The sequence below is a fragment of the Macrobrachium nipponense genome, chromosome 24, assembly GCF_015104395.2.
Source record: "Macrobrachium nipponense isolate FS-2020 chromosome 24, ASM1510439v2, whole genome shotgun sequence".
Classification (NCBI taxonomy): domain Eukaryota; kingdom Metazoa; phylum Arthropoda; class Malacostraca; order Decapoda; family Palaemonidae; genus Macrobrachium; species Macrobrachium nipponense.
In genome coordinates this window covers 65,885,403-65,909,887 of record NC_061091.1, presented here as the reverse complement: position 1 = coordinate 65,909,887, position 24,485 = coordinate 65,885,403, and the positions used below count along the sequence as shown (strand labels likewise).

Below are 24,485 nucleotides of genomic sequence, written 5' to 3'. Positions count from 1 at the left end.
CATGTGCAATCTTTCTCTGCAAATCAAAGCCGCCACTCAAGAGAATATGTGGAAACAGAAAAATGTGCATTAACTGAAATCATTATACAATTTACCCTACAGCACAAAATGGAACACATCAGCACAAAAATGACACTAGATGCAGTGCTAGCAAAAACAAATGTTGGACAACTTTAGTCACAGTTTCCCCATGAGAAAAAGCACCATGCCATATATATACATCAAATGCAGTAAAGTTAGATGCACAGTGCGCCCCAAACTAACAAGGACATGATAAAAGCTAGAGATGAGGCACTAGTGACGGATAACTCAGTCTGACCCTGACACACGGGGCTTTCGAGGCAACTGCGTCCAAGTTAATCCGGCAGAGTGAGTGCAAAACCTCCAACATCAATCAAAGCTTGCAACCAAACATGATAAAATTCTATTGCAGAATAGTAAGGAACTACACAATACAGTATACCAGTCTTATGCTTGCAAATCATCAGGCACCTGTGTTTTGCTAATGCGACTCTTGAACGGGGAAAATGTGGCGGAGGAGCTGGAATCTGTTCTGCGGTGTCTGTCGGGGTAGTTAGTTTATTATGAACATTTCTGTCTAAGATATTCCTTTGTAATGAAATATAATTAAAAAGAAGATGAGCATGAATGCACTCTATGGTACAACAGCTTGTTACAATAACTAATAATATAAACAGACAAGATACAGTCTTTGAATACAGTTTATACTATCATGCAGTTACCAACATTCCTCAGCAGTGTACCCTAGAATATATTCACTTATTCTAGATGAGAGAGAAGAGAGAGAGAGAGAGAGAGAGAGAGAGAGAGAGAGAGAGAGAGAGAGAGAGAGAGAGAGAGAGAGAGAGAGAGAGAGCGAGAGAGAGAGAGAGAGAGAGAGAGAGAGAGAGAGAGAGAGAGAGACTTCATTATAAACACTATGCTAACTTCTACATGTTGAGTTGTAAAGCCTGAGTAAGGTAGTTAAATTTAGGTTTCATTTTCTTCTTCCTTTCAAAAGTGACATTTCACAGATACTTTGCTGAAGCAAATTCACAAGGTTTTCCATGTGTCTATCTAACATATTCTAAAAAACAGTTTTAAAACAGAATTCAGGGAAAAATTATAATATAAAAATGCAACTTGCATGTACGTAGTACATTTATAGACTACCTATGTTTATCATTTTTATAATAGTTTCCCAAAGTTAAAACACTTGTTTAACTTTTAGACTAAAATTACACTATGTTTGAGTAGTAACTCGTTTTAAATGAGAATTTGATAAGATCAATCATAATCTTCATCATAATCAAAGGTACCAAAAGACTACATATTGTAAAATTCAACCCTTATTCTTGCCGTCACAATCAAGGGAATGATTAGAACAGTTAGCAACAAAACCTGTGAACTCTGAAGATGTCAAGTCCAGCAATACAATGATCTCCTTAACAGTTTCTTCCTTATTTCTGATGCGCATTCTCGTTGCCCTACACACACTGACATCATAAAAATCAGGACAAGGATAAGGCCTTATGCACTTATTGTATTCATATAAACAATTGTCTAGTACAAAATAAAACATGAAAACTACCATTCTCTAAAAAAGTACAACATTTATAAATTGTTCAACTGATTTCAAGAAAGCTCTCAGCACCAAACACTGGAAAAACATTGCTCTAAAGCAGTTCTCATGAAAAATATCTCGACAGAATCTAAAGTCCCAAAAGAAATAGTAAAGCACTGTACTATATCTTAGAAGAGAGACACACATGGAGAAACGGCAGTTCCAAGGAAAACATGTTTACCATTCACATCATGGCTTCTGTGCAAGTTCTGCAAGTGCTGTACTAAAAAAAATTTCACTAGTTTTCCTCATTAACAGACAAAATGAGTGAAAGTGACATTCCTACTTCAAGAGAAACCATCAAGAATAGACTCAAAGCGACCTCATCCTGTCATTTATGAAATTTCAAAATTTCAGATCCGTAACTTTCATGAAATTTCCAGAAATTCATACGAGTCAAGCAAATTGCAAAAGTATGCTTTTGAAGAGCAATGACAAATGTTTAAGTACGTATACTTTTTAAGAGCAATGACAAAGGTAATGGGCAACATCATGTAATGATACTAAAAAAATATCTAAACAGACATGTCTATTCACCTGGAGAAGCAGAATAAATTTCTGCTTGCTCCTCTCTCTGGTCATTTTAATATCATCTGGAATGAATTGGCCTCTATATAATATCAAAAGATACAAGATTTTCAAACTCAGTCCACTGGGATGACAAGGAATATAACTGAAAATCCTGGCCTACCTAACATTACACTGATGACTGTATACACAAGACAAAATGAAAAAGCTGAAAAACAGTGTCACTAGATAGATATCCATACAATATTTTCAAATACAAAACTGAAAGATAATACAAAATCAAATCAGGTGACAAAAACACCTACCTAGAAAAAGACACATGAAACTGGTTACATGAAAATCCTTATATGGGCAGTCTCTGGTTATTGGTGGGAGTTTCATTCTGATATCTCGATAAGCAAAAATTGCTGTTAACCGAAAATTGGTGATTTTCGGCGCTCATCAGTGCCTCTGTTGGTGCCAATACTCTATTATTGACACCGATAACCGGAAAGCGGTGATCTTTTGATCTTTCTAATGCTAAACAAATGGCATAAAACCGGATTGCCGATAACAGAGGCCACCGGTAACCAGGGACTGCCTTACTGAGAAAATCAGCTTCTTCCGAAATAAGCAAGATCTGAGAAAGACTGTAGCCTTCGGGTACAACTCAAAAAGTCAAGTTACTACATTCATGGGCCTTCCTTGTCCAGTAGTATTACGCCACAACAAATTAACAAGTGATGCATATGGTCTGGAGGGTCATTTTAACCCCTAACCCTTAATGGACAGATACCCTCAATGAGTAGCAATAACACGTTTTGGGTGGTGGGTGGATTCACTCGTGGTAAGCATCAACATTACATGCCATCGATTTTGGGGAATCAGGCAGGAAAGAGGTTCCATTATTTCTATAGCCCATAAATTCACTAATGGCAACTTGTAGACTAGCATAGCTCGCCAATTCTAGGTGGCTCATGACATTGTTGTGTGATTTGACTTCAAGGAGACATGTACTGCCTCTCTCTCTCTCACATGACATTTTTTATATATTTGCTCTTAAATATACCCAGGGGTTGCTGTTGCTTTAGTTTTTATATTTTATGATAGTATGTCACTTACAATTGTAATTTTGTAAAGAAAAGTGCAAAGAAATATTAGAAAAGACTTGTGTAACCCAAAAAGTTCCTGCATCTTTAATCTCATTAAATTTATGTAAATATTGTATGACATATACACTCAGAATTTGTTAACAATTTTGGTTCTTATCTATTTTGATATTGAGAGCTGAAATTATAATTTTACAAAATAAAATAAAAAGATTTATTAGAACAAAATAAAAATAAAGATTTATTAGAACAAAATAAAAATAAAAAGATTTATTAGAAAAAATGTGTATAACTTGATCAAATTTACAATTGTCTTGTAAATTGTCTTTTTCAACTTCTCGTGAAAGATGGGGGGATTTTTTAGATTTTTTTTTTCTTACACCATGTGTATTTGCATATCTTCCTCTTTCCAGCCTAGGGTGCTGCATACAGTTTTTTTAGCCCAGCTCTTAAGGGTTAAAGGATGGGCTAAATATGTATTAAGTACACACCCATACCAGGCTAAGGTTGGCCAATTTAAGAAAAAACACATCAATGGAAAGAGGAAGATAACGCACATGGTGTAGGAAGACTACTATTTACAATGCAGTGGGGGCCCTCTTTTATGAGACACTTGTAAAAATATGCCAGTTTTACAAAGTTATACATGTTTTTCTAATCATTTGTTTTATTTTGTAAAATTATAATTACACCTCACACAATTTCATAACAGAAAAGAACTGAAATCAGTAAAAAAAAATTGAGTACGCTACATCTACTGTTAAAATATTTATGAGATTTACTGAGGTGGGGAGATTCAGTAACTTTTTGTGAAGTATACATGTTTTTTCTAATAACATACCTATTTTTTTGCACTTTTCTTTGCAAAATTACAATATAGCTGACATACTATCATAAAAGATAAGAACTAAAACCAACAGTAATCCCTGGGCATATTTATGAGCAAATAAAAAGATGTAATGGGATAGAGAGGGGGCAATACATTCCCCCAACAAGCCTCAAGGCATTCTGATCCCCCCTCTGTCCTATGCTGAGCTACTACAGTTGCCATAAGTCATTTATGGACCACTGAAGTGAAATGAACATCTTTCCCACTAAATTCATCCAAATAGTAAAGTGCATAATATTATTATTTCTCATATGAGTTAGTCAGTCCATCACTCAAAACCTGTTAGAGATCATCATATGAGCATGCCCGTCCATTAAGGGTTAACATGAACTTCTAAAGTCCTTGGCCATTTGCTAATCTAAATTAGCATAAAATTTTCTAAGATAGTGGCCAAAATGGATAACCCTACCCAACCCTGTCAGTACAGTTCACCTAAACTAAATACAAACATTTATTTTAAAAAAAGGAATTCGGGACTGAAAACTTAACACACTATCCCTGCAGGTTTAGAAATATCTATCGATTCTTAAATATATATGGATTTCAACTTGATTCCCATTAGCAGTAGACACATTGGCATTCTCTCTAAAGTAACCCATGCCATTTGCTTTGCTTTATTTTTTTTCTAATTATGATCTGAGGTCTCATGTAGAAGACAAAAGCAAGTGTTATTACAGCAGACGATGCTCTCAGATCTAATTTTTGCTTTATTACTTCCAATTTAATGTCACACAATCTAAAGTTACAAGATCTACATGAATAAATTTTTAACTGTAATTCATATACGTATATGTTCCCACTTAATATACTTCGAATTACAATTCCATAAAATTTTCAGTTTCTAACTAACCCCGTTTGTGACGACAAGAACAAAAGTAAATCTAATACTCTTCTTCCCCAGTGCAAGAGGGAAAAACTTAAAGAACAAAGCGAAAGTAACAGTACATAGGCAGAAAGCCTATTCAAGCTCTACGAATGAAACTACTATAAGAACGGATGGCAAAGTGTAAGCCAGGTTGATTCAGTGAAGCTGATGTACCCCATAATGGCAACATTGTATCTAGAAGTAAAATTGAGAAAAATTATCCCTCTAACAAGTGACACAATAAGAATCTTTCTGCTAACCCAGAAGCTTTCTACATTAACTGTTTTTAACCCTAAATATCCTAAAAATAAATTCTATTTCTTTAGTGCACTTTCTATACGGGCTTTAAACCTATAACTAGGAATGAAGTCTACTGCATTAATAGTAGCTGTTTAAAAACCAAATTTACATTTCCTTCAACTACCTAAATAAAATTCTTCTCAAAGCAGACATCAAACTTTTTCAGTGTATTTACTAATCCTTATTTAAGCCTATGTGAAAACATATAGGTACAGAAAAATCTACAAGAGATAACAACAGTACCCTTCACACCAGTGGAAGTGAAGAGGCATTGCAAAAATGTGATAGAGATATACCTTACTCTAAATTAGAAGTAAAATCAATAACACAATCATTGCAATACCAGATGGGTATTAGTATATCACAAAATGATAAAGAGGGGAAATTCGATCTACTTTATATGCATGGAACCCCAAGAGCCATGAAAAAATCTTTTGGTAAACAAAATCTTCATTGATACTTCTTCATAATTTTGTCCACGAATGATACACCTTGAAAACAATCTAAGCTACAGTTAAGGGTACTCGATGCTTCTTGACAGCTCTTCATCTGCAAGATGACATTGCAGCATTCACCTTGAAATTCCGAAGTGTTATTTAAACATTAAAAACATACAGACACTTTTACTCGGCATCAAAATACTCTGCAATGCAATCTTACAAGATTTCCTACTTATTTCTTACTTGCAGCGGAGTTCACAACCCTGAAAAATGCTATGTTTACTTAAAAATATAGATGTCATTAGTACGAGAAATAATTAAGACTATTTACCTGATATTCACTAGTGAACTTTGGTATAAAAATATTAAAAAAAGGACAAGCACCAGTCATAAACTGACCCTACTTTGGTTATTATCATAAACTTATAATTTTCCTTAGATATACATTTTTATATGCTTATTGGTTTAATTTTTTCTACAATAACATAATTGTCAAAGTTGCTCAATACATACCATAGTAATTTCAAATAAAAAGTACACTGAGAAAGCAGATAAAAATTTCAATTTTTTTTTCATGGCTCTTTTAGTCCTAATAGCAAAATGCAAAGGGAGATGAAACCAGTCAGGTTCTTATAACTGTTGTAATTCACAAACAACAAGAAATTTATTTTAGGATCAAGGGATTGTGTCGTCGAGGTGTAAAATAATAATAAAAAAAAGTAGTGTACCTGCTTTTCCCTGGTGAGCTGTCAAATGAAGAGAAATAATTTTAATAAACTACAGTACATGTTTGAAAGTATCTCCAGATACTTATGCGTTAACAATTTTCTTTGGCCGTTCTTTACGGTCACTCAAGTTACAAGGCAGCAATATGAAATTTCAAAGATCCATGAAACTTCATCTTATAGTAACAATTTACAGCCAATCATAAAATCTGTACTGTAGTTTTGAGAAACACAAATAAATTGAATTCTACTTGATAACATCTCTTACCTTTGCTATATTTACCATCATCTACTCAGACTGTGATAAAATAAACACTGTACATCTAAAGTAAGCAGTGAAACTTTGAAGAGAATGACCATCAACTAATATTATAACAAATAAACATTAAGAGTAAAATATAAATATAAATATATATATATATATATATATATATATATATATATATATATATATATATATATATATATATATATATATATATACGTATATATAATATGTATATATATATATATATATATATATATATATATATATATATATATATATATATATATACACACATATATATATATATATGAATATGAAAAGGTGAAAACAAATAACTAAAGTATTCAAAATATAATCATGAATTTTGCCAGAATGAATGAGGTAACATTCCACAGAACAGCCTAAATAATGTAAAAAATCTTTTCTAACACACAAAACCATTAACCAATATCTATAAGCAGCATCATTGTAATTTATCCTACTGTCTTTATAGCTTAATCATGTTCAACCATTTCAAAAAGACAAAAACTGAGGGAAGTCTTTAAAAAGCTAAAAAAGGGGGTAAGTGAGGAGATTAACCAATGTTCTGAAGACTTTCAATGTCTGCCATCCATCATCAAACATAAGAAACAGGCTTTTTAATCAATGCCAGAAAATATCTATCAAAATTCAAGACACTTCAGTAGACCATGAGTATGTATGTAAAATATATTCTATGAATAATGACAACATAGCTTCAAATCGCATAATTATTAAATCATACAAAAACCAAAAGTACATGACTGCCACTGACACAGGTACATGAATAGGCTATTCATCTACAACAAGGCATCATGAGGACATAGCGTAATTACTGTCAACAACATTACCTCTTAATATGGCATGGTTGTTTCCTTCTATAAGGCATTGAAAATCCACTATTAATCATGGTTATCCATTTAAAAGGCCCTGAAAATATGACCTGAGAAACAAGCAAACAGCTCAAACTATAATTAACAAGGTTATACAAAGTAAAAGTCAACTTCATTTTACATTCTTCCATGACTTAAAATGCTTTCACTCCAGAATCCACAGAAAAGATATGATATTTATTTCATTAAAAGCCTGACATTGTATAGCTATTACCTGACATGAAAGAAACGGGAGAGAGATAACGAGGGGTTTTTGCACCCTGGGAAATGACAGGCACACCTAATGAAAGAAAGAGTGTAAGAATCAAGGGAAATGGAAGCCTTACTTCTCTCTCCTCACCTGTCTTCGCAGCTAAGTGCACCCTGCATACTGCACAAATGTCTTGAAGTTGATAGCCAACTTATGACAGATAAAATTTCCACTGATGCTACACAAGCTTGCAGAAATATATTATGCTCTACATTAATGCATATACTACATATAAGATTCATTTGCTGTACTTTAGTTTTTCCTTGACTTATGCTTCTGATTTTTAATTTTATTCTTATTAAATGTCATCTCCCATTACACTAGTGGTATTCACTTTTCCATCTACCCAGGTTTGTGATGATCTTGAAACTCTGGTGCTTGTTCATATTTTGCTTCTTGAATCAAATCTATTTAGGTACACATAGATTGTTTAGTGTGTGTGTGTGTATGAGAGAGAGAGAGAAGAGAGAGAGAGAGAGATGAGAGAGAGACGAGGAGTCTTGACGAGAGAGAGAGAGAGAGAGTAGAGAGAAGAGAGAGAGAGAGGAGAGAGAGAGAGAGAGAGAGAGAGAGAGAGAGAGAATCACTAAATTCACAAATTCTTCCAAGGTGTTACAACCACCCTTGCCTCTTCAACTTTTCATGCCAACATGCTAGCATCAACAGCCTACCAATTAAATTATTAACCAACACTAGTGTCACAAAAGTTCTAAGAATGAAGCCTACGTTTTCACGAGCCTAGTATCTTGTGGAAGAGCTTACTACACAGCCACTTGGTCAATATTGCAGCCTTACATCAAAACAGCCCTTGCAATATGGTAAGCAGTTTCTAAATCATTTCTCTGGACATGAATGACTTCTCTAAACGGCCATTTCTACGATGTTTCCTCACAAAACTGAAGTACGTAATTTTCACAACAAATATTATGTTCAAGCAGTCTAAGAAACAAGGTGCTTGTGGAGTGAAAAAGGTAAAATAATACTAGTAAGAAGGTAGTGCACTGGTAAGTGCTACCACCACAATACCTTGAATTTTATGACTGGTATTACATTGTTTCAAAAAGTAGACTGGAAATTCCATTAGCTCATAAAGTGCTGTATACAATATGCTGTAAAAATTCAGACACACTTCACTTAGGAAGGCGACTCCAGCATGCATGGGATAGGGAGGTAATTAAAATTGAGGTCTTATCTTTTAGGGAAAAACTAAATTTTTATATCATTCTTATCAATTTTTAAGATATATATTTCCCAGGTAGGGCTCTCAGCAAAAAAAAGTTTATTTTAATGAGGCCAAAGAATATGAAATCCATTAATGTTTCTGTTCTGCAAATGGTAAATGTCAATAAACACAACATACCTCACTTTTCTGAGAAAAATAATGTTACACAATGCAAGTTTCTAAAGAAATTAAAATCTAAACCAATAAAAGCTCATACATCTATTCATATTTATTACAGGGGCCTAAATCAAAACATGGACTGTTTCTCTATCATAACCTACAGAGGAATCTCAGTTGATCTGAAAAAAAGATAAGTTGGAAGATTCAATCTGACACACTTTCATGGTAAGTCTGCTAACTATGGACAGTAACCAAGTTAGCGCAAAAAACATAAGAGCAAAGGAAAAATAAACTTTAAAATAACAATGAGCTTCAAGATACTTACAATCGGCTGTGGGATAGACTCTAGGATATCGTTTTCAACAAAAACTGTTAATCAATTTGTTTAAGAAGACCAGTCATTCAAATTTTGAAATAAAGAGTTAACATGGTAAACAGTCTCATAAAAAAGAAAGTTATGTAGCCACAACAACATTGACTATACCACTAAATATACTGAAATATACTAATATTCGGCATAAAAAGATAGCTGTGAGAAATTGTCTTCAACAATGAGTTGAAAACAATTTCTAATCTACAAAACTAGTAAAATTTCAAGAGTCAAATTTCTGCCATGTAAACACTGCTCTTCAAAATGCGCTTAAGATCTATAAGGCAACCTGATAAGTTTGCCTGAGATGTACTATAGTGGAAAACCAGTTAGCATAAACATTCAAAACACATACTAAACATGAACCAAAAATAAGGAAATAAAAACTGAAAAGGTACTTACTTTGTAGTGTTTTTCTGATATGACTGTGAACTTCTAGTACCACATACATGAGCAAAATACTGAAAATGGTATATGACATTAGTATCTTTGAAGATCACTTTCAAGATTAAAAGAATTAAAAAACATCAACAAAATAAACAATAAAGAACGAATAAATCTACAAGGAAAACCATTATAAATCTAGGGTATAATTTTAGGTACTACAAAAAATTCCTATCATATGCTAAATCTTACAAGCTTGATCCATATACATTCTATAATGTTTACAGAAACTTTCAAATAATGATACAATTATGACAGATAGAAGATCGAAGAAACATTTCGATCACACATGAAAGTATATTCAAGAATAGCTCCCAACAAATCAACTCTTGTCTGCTCTGGTTTTTGCTTTTCCTTTAAAATTACTGACTCTGCAAGTCCTATGGGACTGGTCTGATCAAACTAAGGTGTTTAGTTAACAAATTTAAATTATAAACAAATATTACAAGCAAAGCAAGTTAGTATACATGAAATACTGACTAAAGACATTGAAAAGAATTGAGGAAATGCCTGCAGGGCTTCCTTCCTTAAGAAAATGTAACAAAAAACCAGTAAAAAACACAGGAAAAAGAATGCCTGACAAAATTAACCCCAGATTACACAGTTTTCAAACAAAGATGAAATTAATATTCACTCTTCATACTCACTGAATGACTGTGCATAAAAAGTGGAAGATACTCTCTTTCCAAAAGGTTATATGCATGCTCGTACGCCTGAAACAATGGACGCGTTGTTCGTAACTTTACAATGTCCTTGACTTCACTGTGAACAACTGCAGAGAACAAAAGCTTTGATAAAATGTATTTTAGGAATCAATATTCTATACTTCATTTCAAATAATTATAGCAAACTTTTTAATTAATTTGTATGTACTGTAGATATACAATTCAATGCCTTTTTTGTAGGAGAATTTCTCATCACAAGTTTGGATACGGTTGTTAAAGTTTGGTAACAATGAAGCAACTTATGGGAAGCTGGTTAATGGGGCTTGTTCCTACTCATCTAAAGTTTGGTAACAATGTAGCAACTCGTGGGAAGTTGGTTAATGGGGCTTGTTCCTACTCATCTACCTTCATCATCAGGTGCTATGTAGGGTAGTAGTTGTGGGAAGATGATAAAAGGTCCTGGTTTGCATTATAAGAAAAATAAATGCATACCATTGCCTGTTAAGTAGGAAACTTACTCCTTGGATGAGAGGATAAGTCCAACAAATGACACACATGCTTAAGCTTCACCAGAAAAAGTTACGTTCCCGTCATAGAATGAGCAAGGGACCAGTGACTCCTGTAAACTAATAATCAACCTAGCATAAGGAATCAAGGTTGATATAGCTCAAAGGCAGAAGAGTGATATGTGAATGGACTCACACTCTAGGAAAATTCAGGGGTCCAAGTGGTAACCAAATGAATGAGCACAGTTAGATGGCAGTTAACATTCAAGTCAACAGAACTCCCACTTCCTTGGGATGTTCCTGTCATCCAACTACAAGTCAAGGTCCTCCTTACTTCCTGGCTTAAAGGCTCAAGGTGAGAGGGAGTGTTGCTGGAGGCCAGCAAATACTGCTTCAAATGCCACTAATACATTGGTGGTACTACAATAATACAGGTAACACCACCACAACAGGAGACTCACTAGTGTTGAGCTCCTCAGTGGGAACAGTAGGTATGACTGAGGCAGAAGTGCCCTTAGCCAAATCTGAGATGTCTACAGACACATCAAAGGATGGTCACCTGAAATGACACATCTTTTTAAGGTACTCCAAGTCTAACATTGCTAGAGCAGCCAACAGAAGAGGGCTAAGAGATGACAGACAAGGAACATGTGTTGACATCTCGCCTAAGGAGAGCTCAGCACGTGCACAAGCCATCACTTGTTGGAGAGCATGTTGGTCTAGTAGCTCCATTATCTACCACTCTTGGGCAGAACCAGAGAAAAACATACAAAAGGGCAGGGAGAGAAAAGTACATTTTCAGTAGGAAGGCACTGAAAAGGTTTGGCATGTCAGCAGTTGGGGATTCTCCATCCCCACAAACAATACCAACAAGTGCCTCTTAGCTTTAATGCAAGTCTCCCACATACAGAACGAACAAAACTGGTAAGGATCAATGGTCAAGGAGGATATCAAGTGGCTGCACCTGTTTGCATCCTACACTCTTCACTGCTCACAAACATTTGTCAATGGGGCAACATTCATTATCAAACACATGTGTGGCCTGCAACAGGCAAAGGGAGGACTCGCCCCATTCACCTGACCAACACCAATTAACCTTCTCGTTATCAAGCTTCAACAATCATTTACAGGTTGTGGTGAAGACTATTCCTTCATTAAAGACAATAGTTTGTGATCTCCCGGGATCAAGACAATTCTAATTTCATCATTTCATTATAAATATTTTAAATATATTAAACAGACTAAACTACAAATATACAGGCAATCTGAAAGTCAAAAAAAGCTAATGAAATATATTAGTGTCAAAATATTAATAAACTTACTTTCTCTAATATGAGAAATAACATGGAGAGGAAAGTTAATTCGGTCAACTGAGGAGCTAACCATATAAGTGTGGTAGAGCTCTAAAGCCTCATGGTGAAGATTCTCCAGCTGTTCTGTTGTCAGATCTGGATCTAAGATGTGATGATTGAAATCCTCTGGAAAAATTTAGAAAAGAAAATCAAAATAAGTCAGAAATTATCACTGCTCAAAATCAGGTTATCATTGTAAAAAAACATAAACCTTTTTCCTGACAGAAAAAGAAAAGAAAGCAATTTCATTTAATCAAAAACTTACCAACGGCAAGGCAAAACTGCAAAATATTAATAGCCCCTTCCTCCTTCAAGAAGGTGTGGAAGAGATACAAAAGAGACTGGTCCTTTAAGACAGAAGACAAATTACTTCTCAAAACCTGTAAAGAAATATACAATTGTATAAATACAAAGTCTCAAGTGACTGAAAACATTCCTACGACAACATTAACTTTTGAGAGCATAATTCTCACATAGGCCTGCACTGTTTCCTTTTACTTTTCATTCTTTCCCTTTTAGCATTTTCCCATGCTGCTCAACCCCTTTCCCTTCCCACTGTCTTGCTCTAATTACAGTCCTTTTAGGACTTTAGAAATGTGAGAATATGTCATCTGATTAAACTTGCTTTACATTAATAACAATTTAACTGGCAATACACATCTTATTAATCAATACCAATCGGCAAGGTCAAAAACTCTCAATAAAATGACAATAACAATATAAAGGTTTTTCAGTACCCATCAGATAAAAGTATAAAACCTTGGCAGTGTAGGTCTTATCACTCAATAATGATCAGCAAGGTATGAACAATGAGTAAAATGATGACAATAATATAAACAAAAAGTTTCAATACTATACAGGCAAACAAATAAGAATATTGAGCATTGGAACTATCAAGTTTCCATAACAAACTCTTCTACTCAACATCATCTATAGGCACAGTGCAGTTGTTGCAAGGATATAATTACTCAAAGGGTACCGGATCCATTCAAAGTTTGTAATACAGTGGTTCTTCTTAGAGACAATGAAATGAAGTGACACAAATGGGGCTGACTTGCAGGACTAGAGTACCTGATGGCTATCGATTCTCAATGATGAATATTGAAAACAGTATTCACCTAAATACTACATGTAATTATTTTCCTATTGTTTGATTCAGGAGTACTACTGTTTTTTGTTCACTGCTTGCTCTTCATACAAGCTAATTTGTCTCCTCAGCATAAAATATTCATTATGATGGAGGATTGTTAATATGCTCTATCTGGAAGTGCACTTTGGAATCGCCAACAAAATAGTACTGTTACTTGTGTACCAAAATACTTCCCAACCAGACCTCTCCCAGAGTCTTTGTATCACTGATTGACCAGTTTGTGTGGTATTATTGTCACTGTCCTTCTTTTGGATGCTGAATAAATATCCTAAATTACTAAGATTCTAAATCACTGTCAAGATAAGCCTTATATACCTAGGAACTCAAGTTCTTTCATCATTCTGTCCTTTGTTATTATTTAAAAAAAAATACAGTAGTATGGTCAGACCAACAAATTAAAAATCTTATGATTTCTGGATTTATATTCAGGCAAGGTGTACTGATGAATTCTTTTGCTAGTGTGAAGAGAGGAGTCCCATCAGTGGCTGGCCAGATTCTAATATTATATTGCAAGGCCTTTGTGTCATTCTAGTCTCCACATATATATCCTCCACTTCTTCTTTGAGCAGAAAGGGTACATACACAAAATCACATCAAAGTCTTTTTCTTCTATTCCATCATCTCTGTGTTTAGGGGTCATCCTGTACACTAACAATAAAACCTCAACACTTATCTCTCCTGTGACTTCTTTTAGAATGACAAAGCAATCATATTAAAATGTTTCATTAAAGTATTAACATGGAGACAATTACAAAGTATTTACATACCGAGTTACGAGGATGGGTGTTCACAGAAGCAAAGTTTTTCAAGAGCAAAACTTCTGGTTCAGGTTTGTATGGTGTCCAAGGAGAAGAATCTCTACTTAGGAGTAGGAGGAAAAGTAGATTCAAAGTATCTGGATTCGCCAAGAGATCCATGGCTTGCAACAGCAAAACACGGCCTAGCAACTCCTCTAGAAAGCTTCGCCCAGAGCTGGTAAATGGAATTAGACATAATAATGGCATAGTAAACTTTCTACTGCATCCAAAACTTATCTTAATGGGTTGAACAACATCAATAAATATCAAGATCAAGATAACCAGAAAACCTTTATTAAAACAGCTTACCCGCTTGATAAATATTTGCTTGGAAGCAGGAATGGTAACACTGTACCTACAACACTTCTCAAATAGGCTGCTTCCTCTTCACGAGACTTGACTGCTCGATGAAGTCCACCGCCAGCCCTTAAGTACTGTATCACAGCTGCCTCGGTAGAAACGTTTCCCCTTACTCTACGACTACCCTCTACATACGCATCCAAATGGTTGATCAGTGCTGGGAGTAAGTGATCCGTAATGACTGTGGTTAAATCAACCTGAAAGACCACAAAAGACTTCATACTTAAAAGTAAAATTCTTGCAACTACTTTAGTCAACGTGATCAACTTCTTGATCATTCACTATTTGAATTTAAACAGCTTTCACTCATGCATGGAGATATTTCATCCATAGATGAAGGATACTTCATGCCTTGACTAATTACTATTCCCTGATGTACTTATATCAGTAACAACAGTACTATTCTAAGGATATTTGTAGATAAACACTCACTTACCTTACTTAATCTACTTGCTAGAGAAGCTACAGCATATCTTATAAGTGAGCGTATTTCATCTGCTAGCTGATCATGTACTGAGATTTCTCTATACCAGACGTAAACATAATGATCAAGAGTTAAGTTAAATAGCTGAAAAGAGAAAAATATTGTAACCTGTTAAGAACATACTTATTAACAAGTCACTTCTAAGTGTTAAAAACTGCAATGTTAAATGCATACAAAACTGAAACATTTTTATGCTTAATAAATGGAAAACGGTTATACTATTAATAATACAACACTGTACTGACGATCAGCTGACATAAGTTAGAGTGTATGATTATGCAAGAAATGTCACTGGATTACCCTTTAGATTATGCAAGAAATGTCACTGCATTATCCTATCTCCAAAAAACCTGGGTCTCTGTCAATCTCAAGCATGGTACAATAGAAAATCTTGTTGAAGTAAAAAAAAAAAAAAAACCTTGTGTGAACTTTCTTACTTCACATGTTATGCACTATCTATCAACCGATATTTCTACTAATCTACATTTAAATATGAAACAGAAGATGTGAGCCAGGTGACATGGTGTGACCCTGACAGGCTAGTATTTCAAGAAAGGTAATCCATCTTTAGTTCAATCACTGATTAATCTGTTTTGTCAAGACAACCAGACAACAGCTAATGCTTCTGCATAGCTAGAGTGCTAGAATTGCAGTTCTTCATTCATCATATGCATAATAGACCACTGGGACACAATGCCGTTACATAAACAAAATTAAAAATAATACAGGCTACACCAACAATATATATTGAGTTTTTACTTCCTAGGATAATTGTTTTACTTCCTAGGATAATTGGAACCACATCTTTATACATCATAAAGCATATTTCAACTCAGGGGGTTGGGGGAGGGGGGATATCAAACCAAATGAGCTGATCATTATACCTCCTTTACTGTTGTGTTGTTGCTGTTGATATTTGATAACAGAGCATCTTGAGAGAAATTTCAGAGAGGGATACTTATCCCTCTGTCATTCACTTTGTTCTCTTGTTGAGAGAGAGAGAGAGAGACTTACAAAAAATCTTAGGAACTTGATGCAAGCACCATGAGTTTTAAAGACACCCAAAAGCTGATAGGGCAAGAATCCCTAACTACCATATGTCTGATAAATAATGGAAATAGCTGGTTCAAAATACTGTATTCTGTTTCTTTACAAAGTCCACAGCTTATCCCTACCATAAAAAATGTCCACTTCCTTACATGATTTTCCAATGTACTATTGAAAATATACTTACTTCCTCCAGAGCTTCATCAACTCCTTGTGGCACCATGAAGTTAATGTGAGCATGTGCATGGGCTTTCACAGGAAAAGCAGACGCTGGATGCTGTCTCTGACAGCGCTCCCCTCCGCAAACAGAACATGACCTGGGTATTTCTCCCCCACTCGTTGGGTGCTCATGACCCGTAAAGACCGCCAGAAGGTTTGGCACTTTCTTGCCATCTCTAGGGGAAAATCAAGAAAAGGGGAGGTGTAAATAGCACATGATTCACCTTTGAACAACTAAATCTATCTGTCCTTGACCATTTTAATCCTAAATGTTTATTTTTCCAGTTTCCCTTGGAATAAGGTCAAAAGAGTAAGCAAAATAGTATCAGTAGGCATTGGTTTGCTAAAACCAGTTTAGTTAATGTAAGTGATAAACATTTCTACTCTTACTCAACCTTTCGGTCATCAAATTATAAGACACACATATACAAACTACAAAAGTTGATTTTAATCCTATTTTTAGACAAAATACACTAAATTACACAAACTTTCTGATGTCAGAAACCTGATTATAAAGAATTCCAAGAAAATCTTAGTTTAAACTGAAATTAATTTTAAAAAGCAACTGACATGATGCAAAAAATTACACTGTACATACCTAAAAATCACAAATGGCACAACTAGACCCAAAATCAATGAGGCAACTATCAATATACCAACGAACACACTGAAAAGAAATGGACTGACATTAGATGAAAAACATAACAAAAATGTACAAGAAAAATTTGCCTGCACAACTGAAACTTTGTAACATAAAGTCTGCAGGTTATGATAAATACCATAGAACACTATTTCATTTACAATTCTCAAACATCTTGTGTAATATCTATATCACAGTACAGTGGACCCCCCGTATTCGCGTTCTCCAGATTCGCGGACTCACACATTCGCGGATTTCTCTCGGGAACGGTTCCCTGCATTATTCGCGGAAAATTTGCGCATTCGCAGTATTTTTCTATGGTAAATATCCACAAATTCCTGGTTTTTTTGATGAATTTCATCATAAAATGCACTTTTTGTGATAAAACTATTAAAAAAAACCAAGTATGAAAATTTTTAGTGGGTTTTTCTTGAGTTTTAACTAACAAAATAGGCTGTTTTTAGCATTTTTATAGGGGTTCCAAACATTCGCGGGTTCTAACTATTCACGGGGGGGTCTGGTACGCATCCCCCGCGAATACGGGGGGACCACTGTATGTAGAAACATTTTCAGTACAACAGTATTTGGCTGAAGTAAATCTCCCAAAACCTGTTTCTTGACAAAACTTAAGAATAATGTCATTGAGGTAGGAGGATGAGTAACTAACAGGTCAGATGGCTATCTGAACTACGTACTTCCATCAGTCTTATGGTCCTTGCTCTTCAGAAAACTCTCCCTTGTACTTTTTTCATTCATTTCACAAACCAAAAAGTCTAATTTAGACTCATTACCACAGGAGGATTTCTATCATTATCTACATCTTCAGCAAACTATCCCAAACTAGTATTTGTGTACAATTTTTGGGTATGGCAGCTAATTTCAATATTAGAAAACTTATATCTACAATTTCTTCAGTTTCTCTGGCTGCTTCCTTCCAAGAACTCAACCTCCAGACCTGACAAGAAAACCAACTGTAGTGTTTATTTTGACCCTTTCACTTGCCTGGTTTCTTCACATTACAAGAGTTCGATTATTCCACCTAAGTTTCCTCTCTCTGTTTCACACCCTTCATGATGTACAAACTACAAAACATTTCTATAGCACCTATTAGTTTGCTGTAGTGCATAAATCATAAGGTAATACAGTAACTGTTCCTTATATTATATTAACATGCTGCTAAGTACAAGATTAGTTTTCCTTACTTCATTTCTTAGTACTGAATACCCTTCCCCCAAAATAAAAACATTCACACTTAATCTTTCTGTATCCTAAGTGTATCTCATAACATCCTTAGTGAAGCAACATACCACAAGAATGCCTATAATATTACAAAGATGGGCTGGTATTTGGAATTGTTCATTTACAAAAAATTATTTTATTCTGGCATTTTTTTTTACAATACACTGTAACTCTAAATTTTCTAATACTTTCTGGGTGCTATAGAATAACGCTAGCAATTGTATAAGCATGGATGACATTACCACCTAGGATATGGAAGTTCTAGCAGCTTATGGTACACTGGGTTTGGCCACAGATCATGTTCATAAAAACCAGTTACTTACATAGTTCCTGGGAATCTCACCCTCAAGAACATGAATAATCCACAGCCTATTTTTAAATTATGAATACATTTTTATTTTATAAAACATATACCACATACATACTTTAACTTCTAAATTGACCTCCTGAGGGGGTGGGTAACCGCCTAATTAAGCATTTTCGTGACACAATGGTTCTTTACAGAGTTCACTTTAAAATTTCTATTGCTCCAATTTTCACCTCTGAGAATCTAGAAATCTGACCTAGTGGTCTTTTAATAAACAATTTGTAATAATTAATAACAAATAATCATCATCATCATCTAAGTTTATTTACATTTCCATGCTGCTGATGCTCATATTGTCACCTGACACAAACAAACAAAAATTTGTTTTCTACAAGCATATTTCCTATACATCCTTTCCTTTGAACTTGAGTCTTCAGCAGCAAAGAAGAGAGCACTACAAGCTTAGTATAAATATGGCCCAAATTCTTACTATTTGTAAAGCACTGCACACGAATTGGCAATTGTTCTTCATAAGTGGTTGTTACCACCATCCAAGTATGTGATGACCTGAAACGGTTAATGTACTATATGGCAACCAAGATCACTTCAACATAATAGCCCATTCCATAGCCTGTTCTAATGTGAAGTAAGACAGCCTACAGTGACCTGTCTGACTTCCGACACTCACTTCTGACTATGTTACCTTACCTGGGATGTAAGCATAAGCGGGGGGTGAAAAACTACTCTGTATACAGAACAATCAACAATTCCCATAAAAGCATAAACATGACAATTTGTCCAAAATTGCATTTTTCCTAACTATACAAACCTGAGGTCCTTTACAATAGGAAGGTACTAGCGGCAGCTGGATAGGTCGTAAGCTTTCGAACAAGGGGTTCGGTAGTTAACTGCTTGTCCGACAGGCGCGCGCGCGCGACTGGGAGGTAAACAAATCACTTTTGCTTTTGGCCCAAGCAAAAACTGCAGAGTGAGGGGTGGCATGAGGTGGGGCTATGTGTAAAAGGACCTCAGGTTTGTATAGTTAGGAAAAATGCAATTTTGGACAAATTGTCATTTGTTCCGACACGGCATACAAACCTTCGGTCCTTTACAATAGGAAGACTCACTTCTTGGTGGGTGGAATCTGAGTCTTTTGTGAACAGACTGGTGTTCGCCCAACCTTGGAAGCCTCCCTGGTCGTAAGAGCGAGGGAGGGATCCAAGCCTCTGTCCGATTGATCGGGGTGTGCACCGCAGGATCAATGGTCAGACCTCTGGACCGAGTACTAAGAGAGAGGCAAGCGTATCTCTTCGTACCAGCAATGTAAGAACTTGTTCCTGTACAGGAGCAAAGATAAAGTCATGGTTTTGACTCTTGTAGGCATCCACTTCCCCCCCTTGTAGAAGGAAGTGGTGGATATTCTGCTCCTATCCCTAGTGAAAGGGATAGGATGGGGCTCTGTCATATAGCTCACCGCATCTCGTCCTTATCCAGCAGGGTAATGACCGTATCCCTCTACCCACAGGTAGAGGGGTAGAAAAAGATAGAAAGAGAAGCCAGTCACTTTCTCATTCACTATCTATTCATACAGTCACACCAGGACTCGATGCTGTTCAGCCTGCTAGGGTCTGGGTTAGCTAGACGACGTGTTGAGCAGCCACCACGGGTCCTAAGGAAACCGATCCAAGGACCTATGGGCAATATCCAAGAGGTATAAGGAAGGTGCCGGTAGTCTGGTTGTACCAGACCCCCTGCCTTCCATACCTGCGCCACGGAGAAGTTCTTACGAAACGCCAACGAGGGGCCAATACTTCTGACTTCGTGAGCTCTCGGACGGGACGTACGGATGTCGTCACTACCAATCAGCCTCATACGCCCTCCTGAAGACCTCACGCAGCCAGGACGAAAGAGTGTTCTTGATACTTCTTCTTGTGACCCCGTTGCTAACGAAGAGGCTCGACACTCAGGCCCGAGGTGTCGAGTTCTCTTCAGATAGCGCCGTAGCGTCCTCCCAGTACAAAGCAGCATCTCATCCACATCACTATCTGCATGAAGTTCCCGTACTCTCTTCGCCGATGCCAGGTCCAGCAAGAAGAGGGTCTTGTGAGTTCCCTGGGTTGGCAAGACCTTTGGAGGCTGCTCTTAAGCAAGGAGATCTCGAACGAGTTCGAGATGTCCAATCCCGTCAATTTCAAGGACGAGCGTTCAAGGGCGGTCTCTGTAATCCTTTTGATTGTGGGAACTTAGAGGACTTCCTCGGCGAAGAAAAACGAGGAAAACCGCTACCTGCTGAAGAGTGGCTCTGAGAGGAGATAGGCCCCGTCTACGACAACCACCAACCACAGAAGACGGCCGAATTCCCCTGTACACAGCTGCAGAGGACTGACGGACGTTTCCAGCCATTTCTGTTGCTGCGCTACGAAAAAAAGCTTCTCGTTCGCAAGAGATGGTGGATAACAGCCAGCCGTGAAGACGTAGGGACTGGACTGCTCGGTGGTACCGCTCGACGTGTGGCTGGGGCGAGAAGGTTGTGCCCAATGGGGAATTTCTCTCGGTTCTCTTGCGAGAAAGGAAGCCAGCAGGTCCGGATACCAAATGGCCTGTGGCCATTTGGGAGCCATCAGGATCATCCTGAGATTCGGGATGACCAGTGCTCGACTGATCACCTTGCGAATCAGGCTGACGGGGGAAAGGCATAGGCGAAGAGGTCGTCCCACGGGTGTTGAAGATCGTCCTCTGCAGCTGCCCATGGATCCGGCACGGCCGAGAAGAACACCTGGAGCTTCCTGTTGTGCCGGATGGCGAACAGATCCTCGACTGGTCGCCGCCACAGGTCGAAGAGCCTTTCCGCCACGTCCTGGTGGTAGAGACCATTCGGTCCCTATCACCTGATCCCGACGGCTGAGCGTGTCTGCTACTACATTCCTTCCCTGGAATGTAGCGTGCCGACAGCTCTATTGAGTGCGCCTCGGCCCACTCGTGCACCTGCCGAGTCAACTGATACAACGGGAGAGACACTAGGCCCCCCCTGTTTGTTGACGTAAGCCACCACCGTGGTGTTGGACGTACATCAACACCACTGAGTGTCCCATCAAGCGGTCCTGGAACTCTTGGAGAGCGAGGAACGCTGCCTTGAGTTTCAGTACATTGATGTGAAGGTGCTTGTCGTTCTCGTACCACACTCCTGAAGTCCGCAACTCTTCCAGGTGTGCGCCCCATCCCTCGGTCGATGCGTCTGAGAGCAGCTGCATGTCCCGGGGGAGAGTGCGCAGAGGCACTCCTCTTAAGGGGTTCCTGTCGTCCAGTCACCCGGCTAGGTCCTGCCTCATCCTCCTGTCCGTGACAATGGAAAGCTTGGGGGATCCGTCGCCTGTGACCAACTCTCCTTCAGTCTCCCTGAAGAGACCGCAGGTGAAGACGCCCGTTAGGGACTGGCTTCCCGAGTGACGACAGGTGTCCGATCACGACTTGCCATCGCTGAGCTACCTGTTTTTCCTGCCGAGACAGGAACTGGTTGGCTGCCTCCCTGAATCTGCTGATCCGCGAGTCTGCGGGGAAGACTCGCCCTGCTACCTGTGTCGATCCGCATACCCAGGTACTTCATCCTCTGCTTTGTGCTCGAGATCGGACTTTTCGAAGTTCAGAACGATCCCCAGATCGCGACAGAACTCGAGCAGTCGATCCCTGTCCTGTAGCAACTGCGAGCGGTAGCTCGCCAGCCTAGACTAACCAATCGTCGAGATACCCCATCAGACGTATCCCGTGCGATTGGGCCCAAGCAGACCAGAGTGAACACTCGCGTGAACACCTGTGGGGCGGTTGAAAGACCGAAAGCAACGTGGCCTGAGCTGTACACCGTCCCGTCGAGGATGAAGCGGAGGTACTTTCTGGAGGACTGATGAATGGGTATTTGTATTTAAATAACGCATCCTTCAAGTCCACTGAAAGCATGTAATCGTTCTCCCTGATAGAGTCGAGCACTACGCGTGCCGTCTCCATCGTGAACCGGGTCTGGCGAAACCAACCGGTCAGGGGAGAGAGATCTATCACCGGGCGCCAGCCTCTCGTAGACTTTTCCACCAGGAAGAGTCGGCTGTAAAAGCCCGGTGACTGATCCGTGCCGATTTCTACAGCTCTCTTGCTCAGCATGGTCTTGATCTCCTGTCTCAATGCTACGTCCTTCAATGCCCCTGGAACGTACGCTACCTGCTGTTGGACCGGGTTGGAGGTGAGGGGTGACCGAGATTCGAAGGTTATAGATCTCCCTCCCGAAGGACATCTACAATCCAGGTCTCGGCGCCGTGGCGCTGCCAAGTTGCCCAATGGCTGGCCAGGCACCCCCCCACTTCCGGCAGCAGGTGAGGGGGAACGCCGTCCTTCCACTGTGAACGTCGTCTGGGTGGGGCTAATCGACACCTGACAGGAGAGGGCCGATACCGCTCCGACTCATTCCAGTCCTCGTCGAGGTCGAAACCTCAGGAGGACCGAAGGGGTATTTAAATACGGTGTCCGAAGACACGTAGAAAAAAAAAAAAAAACGCCTCTGTCGCAGTAGAGGAGGTGAAGTAGCTTGTTCGACCGTCCAGAACTGAGAGAGCCTTCTTGTCCGGAGACGAGAGACTACTTGGTTCAACCCAGTCGGCAAGCTCCGATCGCGGCAGACCCACCATCGATTTTGGGTTCCCACTCGGGCCCCAAAACGACTCGAGCCGAGACGTGCTCTGCTGTGGGAGCGGTGATCCTTCCCCGAGATCATTGTGCTGACGAATCAGTCGCCGTAACCTCCCGACAAAGTCCCTCTGGATCTCGGAAGTCACAGCATCTTGCAGAGTGGGACCGTTAAGCCCTTCGAACAAGAGCATTTCCGAGAACCTTCCTCCTAAGAAGGGGGAACAGCGACAGCCCTCTCGGTCTTCCCCATCCACTTGCGCATACGTCCTGGCCGGTCCCCCCCCAGAACCGTGCCTGGCACGTGGGCGTTGTGGTGGGATCGTGAGGGGCGCACCCCTCCCCTCACGATCACATCCTCAATACCTCGCTCCTCCCGGTGTAACCCGAGGAGGTTGAAAGGTACGGGAGAGGCAGACCTGACGCTCCCTCCTTGCTCGCTGCCCAGCACCAGCAGGCTTTGAGGGCTGCAGGCGATCGTCAACCCGCGGTGGCGATCGAGCTGCAGGCCTGGTCGAACCGTCTCCTGTGGAGAACGGCTGGACTGAGCACGCGGCCCCGATCTCAAGTATCAGAAGAGCTGGTGCTGGTTGCCGTACCCGGTCGCTTTCTGTGAGAGCGACGGTCAGGCGACCTTGCAGGCTCCACTGTCACAGTGAGACCGGTGCTTGTCCTCACGGCACGTCACGTCGCTGGTTCCAGCCGTGGCTGGCACCGGCGAACGGGAGGACCTCTTCTCAGCCTCAGCCCGTGGTTGGTCGTGGACCGTCACGTCCCCGGGTAGCCAGCTGTTCGCCGCGAGAGTGAGAGCTGGTCTGGTGAGAGTCGCATAAGCGGCTGTCACCAGTCTTCCGCCCCGTGCCGTGAACCTGACGCTGAGCGGACTCAGAGGTCTGGTTCGTGGCTGCACGGTCGCTGTAGGCGACCGTACACTCGTACCCAGGCTTCCCGCGAACGAGAGGCCGAGTAACCGGACCTCCCTGATGCAGTGGCCGAACCACTGACAC

At 39.0% G+C, this 24,485-nt stretch overlaps 1 protein-coding gene across 1 annotated transcript in view; it reads right to left on the bottom strand.

The window, feature by feature from the left end:
- LOC135203261 (sorting nexin-14-like) overlaps positions 1–19,162 on the bottom strand; it is a 42,181-nt gene extending 23,019 nt beyond the window's left edge. The window contains exons 1-10 of the mRNA XM_064233032.1: positions 19,140–19,162; positions 17,223–17,450; positions 16,593–16,800; positions 15,311–15,442; positions 14,824–15,071; positions 14,485–14,689; positions 12,833–12,947; positions 12,538–12,693; positions 10,692–10,816; positions 10,003–10,061 (exon numbers count right to left, since the gene is read on the bottom strand). Coding sequence (XP_064089102.1) covers positions 10,003–10,061; positions 10,692–10,816; positions 12,538–12,693; positions 12,833–12,947; positions 14,485–14,689; positions 14,824–15,071; positions 15,311–15,442; positions 16,593–16,800; positions 17,223–17,450; positions 19,140–19,162 — 1,499 coding nt within the window. The remainder of the gene's footprint in view (positions 1–10,002; positions 10,062–10,691; positions 10,817–12,537; positions 12,694–12,832; positions 12,948–14,484; positions 14,690–14,823; positions 15,072–15,310; positions 15,443–16,592; positions 16,801–17,222; positions 17,451–19,139) is intronic.
- Positions 19,163–24,485: the final 5,323 nt, after the last annotated feature.